At 57.3% G+C, this 11,378-nt stretch overlaps 5 protein-coding genes across 5 annotated transcripts, besides 5 other annotated features; 3 read left to right on the forward strand and 2 right to left on the reverse strand.

Moving 5' to 3' along the window:
* Positions 1–148: 148 nt before the first annotated feature.
* On the forward strand, positions 149–1,001 carry EKO05_0010719 (Peptide-methionine (R)-S-oxide reductase; the record flags this gene model as incomplete). Its single annotated transcript, XM_038943643.1, has 2 exons — positions 149–587; positions 646–1,001. The coding sequence occupies 2 exons, from the start codon at positions 149–151 to the stop codon at positions 999–1,001; spliced, it is 795 nt and encodes a 264-aa protein (XP_038793661.1).
* Positions 1,002–1,442: 441 nt separating this feature from the next.
* Positions 1,443–3,419, forward strand: EKO05_0010720 (uncharacterized protein; the record flags this gene model as incomplete). Its single annotated transcript, XM_038943502.1, has 2 exons — positions 1,443–2,205; positions 2,254–3,419. The coding sequence occupies 2 exons, from the start codon at positions 1,443–1,445 to the stop codon at positions 3,417–3,419; spliced, it is 1,929 nt and encodes a 642-aa protein (XP_038793662.1).
* A 495-nt stretch (positions 3,420–3,914) lies between these two features.
* EKO05_0010721 (Alkaline phosphatase) lies at positions 3,915–5,554 on the forward strand (the record flags this gene model as incomplete). The annotated part of the gene is made up of 4 exons (XM_059637833.1): positions 3,915–4,230; positions 4,284–4,428; positions 4,477–4,736; positions 4,785–5,554. 4 exons carry the CDS (start codon positions 3,915–3,917, stop codon positions 5,552–5,554), a joined length of 1,491 nt encoding a protein of 496 aa, XP_059493816.1.
* A 75-nt stretch (positions 5,555–5,629) lies between these two features.
* Positions 5,630–5,648: a tandem repeat.
* Positions 5,649–6,301: 653 nt separating this feature from the next.
* Positions 6,302–6,411: a tandem repeat.
* Positions 6,412–6,422: 11 nt separating this feature from the next.
* Positions 6,423–6,453: a tandem repeat.
* Positions 6,454–7,394: 941 nt separating this feature from the next.
* On the reverse strand, positions 7,395–8,610 carry EKO05_0010722 (uncharacterized protein; the record flags this gene model as incomplete). The annotated part of the gene is made up of 2 exons (XM_038943543.1): positions 7,395–8,343; positions 8,459–8,610. The coding sequence occupies 2 exons, from the start codon at positions 8,608–8,610 to the stop codon at positions 7,395–7,397; spliced, it is 1,101 nt and encodes a 366-aa protein (XP_038793665.1).
* An 87-nt stretch (positions 8,611–8,697) lies between these two features.
* Positions 8,698–8,813: a tandem repeat.
* A 305-nt stretch (positions 8,814–9,118) lies between these two features.
* Positions 9,119–9,144: a tandem repeat.
* Positions 9,145–9,852: 708 nt separating this feature from the next.
* EKO05_0010723 (uncharacterized protein) lies at positions 9,853–10,932 on the reverse strand (the record flags this gene model as incomplete). Its single annotated transcript, XM_038947297.1, has 1 exon — positions 9,853–10,932. One exon carries the CDS (start codon positions 10,930–10,932, stop codon positions 9,853–9,855), a length of 1,080 nt encoding a protein of 359 aa, XP_038793666.1.
* Between the last annotated feature and the right edge of the window lie 446 nt (positions 10,933–11,378).

An 11,378-nucleotide genomic window follows, 5' to 3' on the forward strand; every position in this document is an offset into this window, starting at 1 on the left:
TTGTTGTGTTTCCGCGCAACGCACACCATCAAGTCGAGCGATATTGGCCTGCACGACATGAGAAAAACAGCATCATGAGCTTGCAAGCCCCATGCTTTGCACACGGTCGATAACAACGCTCGGTCTCGCTGAAGCCAGGCGGTGGTAGATGCTGCGAGTGGTGACGCCATTCCAAACGAGAGTCCAAGCTCCTTCCCCGCCACGGGAGCTGTGCGCCACCATCATCAGCATCACCTTCAGCTCGCCGCCCGACTCGCGTCCTCGACCAATCCTCGACCCAATCCTCGACCCAATCCTCGACCCAATCTTCGACCCAATCCTCGACCCTATGCGCTTTCCGTCCTTGCCACAATTTGTCCGCGCCTTCCACACCATCAGCAACACAACCAACGCCTTCATCCGCTCCAACCCCGCCGGCACGCTCGGTCGCACCTTCTACAACAGCCCTCAGCGCGTTACGATCCAGCGATCCATGCCAAACATCCCCTTCCTCGGCGCGCTATTCGGATCATCCAGCAGCATGGCAGACAACACAGCCTACCCCGTTTCGAAGCCCGAGGGCGAGTGGCAGGCACAGCTCTCACCTGGTACGTCGAGACGTCGCCACCGCTCCAGACCTCTACCAACCTCTACTGACCTCTGCAGAGCAGTTCCGCGTCCTCCGCAAAAAGGGCACCGAAATGCCCGGCTCCAGCAAACTCGACAAGCACTACCCGGACGCGGGCGTGTACAGCTGCGCCGGGTGCTCGGCCCCCCTCTACAAAGCCAACCACAAGTTCGACTCTGGATGTGGATGGCCAGCCTTCTGGGATGCGTTTCCCGGTGCGGTTGGACAGAAGCCTGACCCTGGCCTGGGCATGATGCGGACCGAGATTGTGTGCAACAACTGCGGAGGGCATCTGGGACACATCTTCAAGGGGGAGCGGTTTGGAAATCCAAAGGACGAGAGACACTGCGTCAACGGCGTGTCTATCAACTTTTCGCCCGAGGAGTCCAAGTAGCGGGAGGTGTAGAGTGGTGTGGAGTATGGGAGTGCTCAGCAGGATCGATAGTTGTGTAGATTAGACATGGAAGACTGTGCTCGATTCTGCCCAGGCCGTACCAAGGTGGTCGTCAGGAAAGAGCGTGCCAGTGGCCAAGAACGTCACTCGCTCATCGTCTCGCACTGACATGCCTCCACCTACCAGAACATACATTTTAACGAACAGTCTAGCTCGCCAGCATACACAATCGTTCTGGTGGCGATCGAGCGGCTGCCTCACACATCGCCAATGAGCGTCCCGGGAATACCCTTACACGGCAGAGCGACAGCGTGCACTAGCACCGACCGATGGCACCGGAACCGTTCTTTTCGCTGTGATGCCAATGTCGCGTGCCCTTTCATCCACCTGTGGCATCACAGAGACACGAGATCTGCTTCATAGTGGGAGCCTCACACGCTGATGGGCGCAAATTCGGACCCTGAGCCCAGCGTCCTCGTTGCGTCCGGGAATAGGTCCGCTCAGCCTGCGCGGAATCGCGAAACTTCAAACACCGACACCACCGACCTTGTCAACAATGAGTCTGAATCCTCGTCGGACGACAACAACGGTGAAGAGGATCCTCGCCGTCGTCTTCTAGCTGCAGAGCGAACCCTTTCGATAGACACGAGTTTTCGCGCCGGCACCGCTCTCCCACAGGTTGATGACACCGAGCAAGCTGCAGCTGCGAAAGGCAAGCCTATATCATGGCGCTCGCTCCCTCGCAAAGACCAGCTGTTCGTCATCACCCTGGCACGACTCTCGGAACCACTGACCCAGACATCACTGGGCTCCTATCTCTTCTACCAACTCCAGTCGTTCGACCAGACTTTGCCCGAGGCGACAATTGCTTACCAAGCGGGTATCATCCAAGCTGCCTTCCCCTTCGCGCAGTTCCTGACTGCCATGTTCTGGGGTCGCGTCGCAGATTCTGAACATGGCGGGCGGAAACGGGTCATTTACATCGGACTTCTTGGGACCATGTGCAGCATTCTCGGCTTTGGCTTCTCCCACAGTTTCCCCATGGCGGTAGCGTTTCGATGTATGGGCGGCGTCCTCAATGGCAATATTGGTGTTATGAGGACAATGATCAGTGAGATAATCAAGGAGAAGAAGTACCAGAGCAGAGCGTTCCTCATACTGCCCATGACATTCAATATCGGTGTCATCATAGGGCCGATCCTGGGTATGCAATGTGCGCAAGAGGCCTGAATGTCTGCTGACATGCTGGCAGGTGGTCTTCTGGCAGATCCAGTGGACAGCTACCCCTCTCTTTTCGGACCAGGCTCACTCATGGGCGGCGAGAATGGCGTTTACTGGATGACGCAATGGCCCTACGCGCTGCCCAACATCATGAGTGCATGCTTTCTTCTTTTCTCCGCGCTGGCTGTTGTCTTCTTCCTGGAGGAGACCAACGAGCTCTGCAGGGACAAGCCGGACCTCGGGCTACGCCTAGGCAGGATGATTCGCCGTTACGTCTTTCGTCAGTCCGTTGCAACCGAATCAGGCTACTCTGCCATTCCAGAAGACGACTTTGGTGCTTCCAACAGCCTCGAGCTCCAGCCAACTCCCACTTCAGCTCATCCGGGCACTCCTACATCAGGCGACAAGGCCAACAGGGTACTCCGTCAAAAGCTACCCTTCCGCCGCATCTGGACCCGGAACCTTATACTCACCCTGCTTGCCCACGGTCTCATGGCCATGCACGTGGGAGGGTTCAACTCACTGTGGTTCATCTATCTCTCGACCCCTCGTTTCGACCCAGCAGAGCCACATCCTCCTGGTTTCAAGCCCCATGGCTTCGTGCACTTTACCGGCGGTTTAGCACTACCTCCAGCGCGCATAGGCGTTGCTCTGGCCATCCTCGGGGTCACTGGCATCACCCTGCAGCTCTTCCTCTACCCCAAGCTCTCGCACCGACTCGGCACAGCGAAAAGTTTTCGCGTCTTCCTGGCGCTGTTCCCCGTCACCTATGCGCTCGCACCTTTCCTGAGCCGTGTACCGAGCTGGAGCAAGCCGCCCGCCGGTGCCAGCGGACCATTCGTATGGATAGCTATGATAGGAGTCCTATTTATACAGGTCCTCGCTCGTACATTCGCTTTGCCTTGCACCACAATACTCGTCAACAACGTCAGCCCTCATCCGTCGGTGCTGGGCACTGTACACGGGATCGGACAGTCAGTGTCTAGCCTTACGAGGACTATAGGGCCTATTCTTTTCTCTTGGGTCTTCGGCAAGGGACTCAATATGGGCGTTGTCGGGCTTGGCTGGTGGCTTATGGCGGCCGTTGCAACTGTAGGTTGCGTAGCTGCGCAGTGGGTAAGAGAAGGCGACGGTCATGAGATTCTGCTTGACGGAGAAGTCAGGGGAAGAGACGGAGAGGTTCGAAGAGCGGATTGAACGCACGAGGAGCAACGACACGAGCTGCTGGCTTGCGTCGGTTCGAAGGCGCTGCCGCGGATGACACAGATCAAGCGCAAGCATACAGGTATACGACGCTGCACGTGTAAGGAGTGCAATTTGCAGACTTGTCAAACCCACGTGTGCGCCAAGCCTACTTTTCATACGTTGAAGTGAGCCGCGTAGGATGCAGCCAAGAGCTTCCGCTCTGCTTGACCACCACCACACCGACAAAAGTAGAAGCTCGCAACCTTCAAAAGCGGAAACTCGGGATCTCTCGACCATGTCCTCCACAGAAGACGAAGCTCAGAGGCACGTTTGCGCCGTGCAATTTCGCAAGGTGGGTTGTAGAAACTCTCAGGGCAAGCGGGGTATTGGCACGAGAAGGACGGTAGAGCTGCAGGGTCAATGCAATTCTCTATCAAGTAGGTTCGCGCATGGTTACGCACTTCAGCCATCTCAAACGTTGTTCATTGCAATTATCCGTATCACAAGATGAAGTACGCTCTTCCTCTGACACTCGCCGGTGCGCTCCTTGCCCAGGGGTGCTCCGCGCTCTGGCTCTTGCCTACCGCTCGCAACTTCATCTACATCGTGCCTGATGGCTATGGTCCGGCTTCTCAGACCATGGCACGCGACTACGTGTCTTTGCTCCAAAACGGCGAGAACCCAAAGGCACCTGTTTCCATTCAGCTTCCCGCAGACCAGATGGTCATTGGCAGTGTCAGGACGCAGGCAAGCAACAACCTGATCACGGATTCTGCAGCCAGTGCGACGGCCTTTGGATGCGGTGTCAAGACGTACAACAACGGTACCTCGCCCGTAGCCATGAATCGAACATAGCAGGCTGACATTGCATATCAGCCATCGCAGTCGATGATGATGGCCAGCCCGTAGGTTCAATCCTCGAAGCCGCCAAAATGGAAGGTTTCAAGACCGGTCTCGTTGTGACCTCAACCATCAACCACGCCACCCCTGCATGTTACGCCGCTCACGTTGCCGATCGCAAGTAAGAAACCAACTCATCATCTCACATCTGATCACTGACGAAGGAAAGCTCTTACGAGAAGATCGCTGAACACGAGATTGGGTACTCTCACCCGCTTGGGCCTCAAGTCGATATCCTCATGGGCGGAGGACGCTGCTACTTCAAGCCAAAGTCCGACCCCACGTCCTGCCGCGAAGACGACATCGATCTTTTCGGCTATGCCAAGGGAAAGGGATACCGTGTCATGCAGGACCGCAAGGCGTTTGACGAGCTGAAGAAAGGGACAGCCAAGGCCGCTGACTTGCCCTACATCGGCTTGTTCAACGACGGTGAGACCTTCAGCTCCACTAACCGCTGCGAAGCTGACGGTAATCCAGATCAAATGATGTACGAGATTGATCGCCAGCAGAACCCCCAGCAAGAGCCGAGTCTGCTCGAGATGGTCGAGACGGCTTTGACCTCCCTGGACCGCGCCACCAAGTGGAACGTCAAAGGCTATTTCCTCATGATCGAAGCTAGCAGGATCGATCATGCCGGACACGCCAACGATGCAGTAGGCCATCTCCACGATACCATCATGTACAACAACGTGATGAAGTATGTCCGCGAGTGGATCGACAAGCACCCGGACACCATGATGCTGTCTGCGGCCGACCACGAGTGCGGAGGCCTGACTCTCAACGGCTTCAATCCACTCCCACTCCAGGGGGCCAGCATGTCGACCGAGCACGCAGAGACACTCTGGAAGAACTACAACGGCACGGACAGGCGCGCATACCTCCGATCCACCATCCTCCCGGGCTACGGACTCGGCGATCTGAGCGAGGCCGACGTCGACACCCTCCTCAAGAACAACAGACTCGCCGCCGACCTCTCGTCGCGGCTGAGCAAGAAGGCCGGCGTCAACTGGAGCACCGGCGGACACACTGCATCCGACATCACCCTGTTTGGATATGGTGCCGGGTGGCGCGGTGGCAACTTGAAGTCCGACATGGCAGGGAACTGGGACAACACTCAGCTGCCCGGCTACATTGAGGGGGTGCTCAAGGTGAAGATGAGCAAGGTCACGGAGAAGCTGAGGAAGGCTGGCAGCGCGTGGGTTGGGAAGCGGGACTTGACCAGCCACGGCCACCTGCACAAGCACTGAGCCTAGCTCTGGGACGTCAGGAGTCTGTACGCCTACTACCCATGCTGCGTGTCTGCCAGCCTTGAGCCACTGCCCGTTGTTGTTGTTGTTGTTGCAACAGCTTCCCTGCGTCTATCTGTCTGTCCATAGCAAGCACACGATGATGCAGAACTTCAATCTAAGCGCCTACACTTACTACAAGACACCTCTCGGAACCAGAATCCAAACACCGACAGCGCTGCAATCTCAACGACCCGTCTCTGTACCTCGGTCGGAGCACCGGCATCCGCACTCATCCAGATCGACAACTCCGTGTACTTTCCACTAGGTACATCGAACCCGTCTTGACCTGCTTTCGGACTCTAATCCGCGACACGTACTGCGTCTGCAGTCACACCAGTGGCTTGCCGTGAAGAGGGTCCAGGTGCGGGAGCTAGAGACGGCGGCGGCGTAGGTAGTCGAGGATGCTGGCTAGCTCTCTGTAAGGCGGCAATAGCACGCCACTGCAGGAGTTGGGGTTGTTTTGCGGTGGACGCGCGAACGACGACCGGCACCAGTACCAGAGACGAGGATCTTGAAAAGAGGGGGAGCTGCAGGACAGTTGTTGCAATCGCTCTGATGTATTTTCTTTTTGGCGTCCCTTTCTGCTTGGAGCGGTGCCGGTCGGTTCTGGTGTTTGCTTGGACACGGCGGTGATGGGTCTCCTCACTGCCCGCAGCGATCTGGGATGTTTCTCTGACACCTGGCTGGCTGGATCGAGGATCGCAATCAGTCAGTCAGTCAGTCAGTCAGTCAGTCAGTCAGTCAGTCAGTCAGTCAGTCAGTCAGTCAGTCAGTCAGTCAGTCAGTCAGTCAGTCAGTCAGTCAGTCAGTCAGTCCGTTCATCCGTCAACCAGCCAGCCAGCCAGCCACGAGACAGCGCTCAGAACGCCGCGAGCAAGCACACGGTAACCGAATCCGCAGGCCTCCGAGCACCCCTTACTGCCGTGATTACGCACGCCAGCAGAACTCCACGACCCTCGCCGATGCTGGCCACTCGGCGTTCGAGATGCACAGCTTCGAAGGGAAAAAAACCGCACCCAGCGGCGTTCCCACCCAGCCAGAAAGTGCGGTCGCAGCCGGAGCTTCCGAGGGACCCGCTCTGGCGCCACGCTGCAGCGCGCCGTCAGGAGCAGCTTTTTCAGCGCCGCTGGTCTGCTCCCGCGCACCGCCTCGCGCCCTGCATGCAGTGCAAACGCGACGTGCGTCTAGGGCTGAGGAAGCCGATGATGCTCCGTCTTGCGAGGCGTGGTCCCCCTTTCCTGTGTGGACGGTTCGGCGGCGAGTGGCTAGTGATGTCTTGGCATGCACAAGGCGCGCCGGGTTGCCTCGTTTCTGCGCCGAAGCATGCTGAGCTGTGCGAGGGGTCGAGGTCGAAGGCCAAGGAAGAAAGGCCTGGGAGGAGGAGTGCGGGGTGCAAGGCCATGTGCCGGGATCCAGCTTGTGTGACGGGCGATGGGCAGGAGGGGGAGTGCGCGGCTGGGGTGTCACGGGCTGCAAGGAGCATGTCTGGTAGGTGGCCAGCACCAGAGCAGAGGCACGTAGGACGAACAGGAACATGGCATGCGTCGTTGCGTCGAAAGCTCGAGAGCTCAGCATCAATCGAAGATTCATATTGGGGTATCAACGCGACGGAGAACCCAGACCTAGGTCGAAGCGAAAGACCAAAACCCATTCCCATAATGCACAATACTGTACCGCTCAAACGCCTAACTATGCAACGCTATGCTGTGCTCCAAACGCGGGTCTCTGTTTGCACCCGGTCGTTGACCCTGTCTCGAAATCGCACCTCTTGGGAAATCATTAAGCGTGTATAACATTCTCAGTGTATGACGTTCTCTTCTTGGTCGAAGACCACGCCCGTCTTTTCAGCGAACAGCTTCTGGATCGGGTAGGTGATGGCGTTCATGATGTTTTCGCGGTAGTCCAGCTTGACCAGGTGCTTCTCGAACCAGTAGTGGCGGATGAATTTGCCCTGGCAGTTGCTGATTTCGACGCCGGGGTAGCCGTTGGCCTCACCGCAGTCGAGCTCCTTGATGTTCTCCTCGTAGTCGTAGCGGATGTACTCGCCAAACGCCGACTGCTCGTGGAACTTGGGCTGCTTCCACTGCGAGCAGTTGGGGTAGCGGACATCCTCGGGGCACTCGTGCCATGCCTTCAGGATGGGCATCACTTGCTTGTTATTCTGCACGATCATGAAGCCCGTGTTTGTGTAGGTGCGGTTGAAGCGGTCGGAGTTGAACTGCGGTTCCTTGGGGTCCCATGGGTCTTTGGCCATGACGATGGAATGGTGAGGCTCGACTTTCCAGTAGTTCATCATCCACTCGATGGGGAGGTTCATGAAGCGGAAGGTGGCGTCGGCATCGAGGAAGACGATGAACTTGTACTTCTTGATCAGATTGGCCAGCGCCGATGGCTTGATCCAGGTTGCGTGGCGGTCTTCGAATTCGCTCGCGTGGACAAACTTGTAGTCGTAGCCGTGGATCTGGGCATAGGCGTAGTGGGCGAAGACACCGCCGGAGACGTGGTTGATGTTGCGCCACTCGTACTCGCCCTTTTCGAACTTCTCAGTCGACTTCAGCGGCCTGGTGTCGAGATCCAGGATCAGGATGTCGTTGCCCATCTCCTTGGTGTAGCGCGGGTTCTCGGGGAGCATGATCTTGGTGCCATTGGGCTCGCGGATGAACGGCTCGGACGGCGATGTCCTCAACGGCTCGTACAGAATGCGCAGGATGTCGTTGATGTTTGGCGTTTTTGCGTCACTGAAGGTCCTGTTAGTCGTGGTCAGCAGTCATCCACTAGCGGGCGGATTCAACGCGGCCGGAGCAGTCAGGGGCCGACGGTTCTCCGTCGCAACAGGCTAGAAGGAAGTGCATGCAAACGTACATCTCAACGTGTGTCGAGCCAGAGCTGTGTGGGAACGGGATTCGCTCTGGACTGGACCAGGCCAAGAATCCGAAGACGAAGACGAGGACGAAGCCTGCGCTGCACGCGAGCGCAAACATGGGGCTGCGGGCGCCGGTCGATGGCAGCATCATGTTGAAGTCGTGCGTCCGGACTCCTCTTTGAACGGCAGGGGAACGACAGGAGGAGGGGGCGGCGATGACTGGGTGCGCAAGGGGGAGGCAGACAAGCAGTCAAGCAGACAAGCAGACAAGCAGTCAAGCAGACAAGCAGACAAGCAGTCAAGCAGACAAGCAGTCAAGCAGACAAGCAGACAAGCAGTCAAGCAGACAAGCAGTCATCCAACCGCCAACGGGCCCGGGGGGCTCAGCGCATTTTAAAGGACCCGTCGGCCGTCAGCCGTGCAGGAGCAGCGTGTCCGAGTCGGGGCGAAATTGCGCTTGGCGGAAGCCATCAGCCCTTTCGCGGCGTCGATGCACAACCCAGGGCCGGTTGTTAAGCTCCGTTCAGCAGCCCAGGTTACCTTGGCCGAGCGAAAGGGGCGAATGAGACGGCGGGCTGAGCCCGGGCGCCCCTCAAGGCTCAAGGGCGACGTGGGTCTTGCATCTCACGGGAGCCGCCCAGCGCTGCCAAACCTCGTCAACGCACGCACGCACGCACGCACGCACTTACTTTCCATGTGACTGCAGCAGTGCAGCGCCCGTCGGTCTGTCAGCACAAAAGGCAAGCGGCCCTGCAGCGCGTAGCCCTTGGACGGCGCCGCTGTTGGCACAACCGGACGCTTGCTGGCGGAGTGGCAAGGGTCCCAGTCCCAAGCGCGCCGTTCGAAAACTTGTTCTGACCAGGGTGGTTCGGGTGCAATTTCCCCGGATATTCTGCATTCTGCACCTCCTGAGTCCCTTCGGTGTGGGCGCATGGGCGCATCCTCAACAGTAAAACAGTAGCCCCATCAACACGGCTGCCCTCCAGAACATCTGCATAGTGCATACGAGCAACACAGATGAACGGCGTCGCTGTTCGCCGACACATGTCTTTGAGCCTCTTCACTCCAGCAACCGGCCCTGCGCACCCCTTGCGTGCGGGTCGCAGTGCCCTTGCCGAAGAGCAAGGAAAGCAGGGGCATGACAGACATGATGTGCATCAACAGCAGCCGTGCTCGCCGTGCTCCGCTGAAGAGGGTCAGATGTACATGGCGCATGTGTCTAGGACAAGCGACATTCGCGCAAACCAAATCGGGTATTCTACGAAGGAGCTAGCACTTGGTGTTGCACCGCACACCATGCCAAACTAGACCTATACCGTGCAAGACCAAATACTAGCTCCTTCGTACATTCCCTCGCTCTTTCATGTTCGTCACACCACCATCCATCAGTCTCTCAAACTGACTCCTCGGGCCATCTCCCCATCAGTTCTGGTGCAAAGTTGACCATGTAGCAGACATCCTCCTCGTTCACCCTCCGCACTTCCAGCTCTTCAAGATTCCCCACAATGGCGTCAATACCATCCATGCCTTCCATTTCTTCGTCATCGACATCATCACTTTCACCAAGCTCTTCATCATCTAAAGCAGGCATGTGAAGGTACCCAGTCTTCTTGACCTCCACCTCCATCCCAGGCTCTGCCTCGTCCATGTCGAAGATCAGCTCGCCAAAACCCGAATCAGCTCTTTCGATCCTGACAAAATTTCCAACATCCATGGGCTCCTCATCGAAGAATTCCATGGGCGAGAATACATCAAGTTCCGACAGCGCAGAACCCAGCGATGACGGTGTCGAGCCGCCGTGCAAACACTCACGCTGGAGGTAGGCGGCGTCGTGCTCGTTGATACCAAAGGCTTGAAGGTGGGTAAGTGAGTAGTGACCAGTAAGCGGCCGCTCAAACGCCTCGCCTTGAACGGCGGTGAAAACCTCCAGCCTATCGCCAAACTCGCTTCGCAGATCATCAACAACGCCGGCTGCGAACCAAGCATTCTCCAGTTCCACACGCACTTGCTTGGCGACGTCAAAGAGGAGCAGGGCGCGGAGAGCATGCGTGATAGGGTGCGTGTCGTGCAGGACCGAATCGTCGATGCGCGTCTGCAGAATCGGAGAAATCTTTGATGAAAACACAAGAGTGAGGACTTCCAGGTGGGTACCAGTACGGGTGAGGGCGACGATGGAGCGAGCCACTTCTCGAGTATCTGCCAGTTCGGGTCGGCCAATGCTTGTGCATAGAGTAAGCTGCCTGAGGTATGTTAGGTACCTGTCTGCCATCGGTGGCAGGATCGTGGCACCCTTTGAGTGGACAGCAGGAAGGGATACCGTGAAGGGATTGCGTTGGTAGTAGTATGATGCCGCTTCCTGGTGTACAAGTGTGCATGTCCTCAGCACTGCAAGGCCATCTGTGCAAAGCTCGTCGTAGATGATGTTGCGCACCTCGGCGGGGAGATTGGTAAAACTGGTAAAGATCGACATCATGATATCAGAATCCTGATGGTCTGGCAGTGCGCTCAAAGAGTTGGATCAAGTATCGATGGCGACAGTAACGATGAGCGGAGGAGGTGGATGAGGTAACGCGATGCTGTGTTCGTCAAGGCGAAACCGTCGACGCGTGATAATGAAGTGCGCCGAAGAAGGGAATCAAAATGATCTTCCAGACCGATGGGGCTGAGGTATTTGTAGTGGCAAGCGTGTTCAGAGATCAATCTTGAGCGCGCTCCGGTCAGATCAGTCGTGGAGAAAGGTGCTGCAAGATCATCCGTCGACTGCTACGGTACCGAGAAGCTGTGGGATATGCTACCGCTATGTACGCAGCCGAGAGTCCCAACACGCGAGGGTGCCAATAGGTGGAGGCTGCGAGTGCCTATAAGCGAACCGTAGATGGAGGACCATACACCCACTATGACTCAAGCGGTTGGCGCAGC

The sequence above is a fragment of the Ascochyta rabiei genome, chromosome 20 (genome assembly GCF_004011695.2).
Source record: "Ascochyta rabiei chromosome 20, complete sequence".
Lineage (NCBI taxonomy): Eukaryota > Fungi > Ascomycota > Dothideomycetes > Pleosporales > Didymellaceae > Ascochyta > Ascochyta rabiei.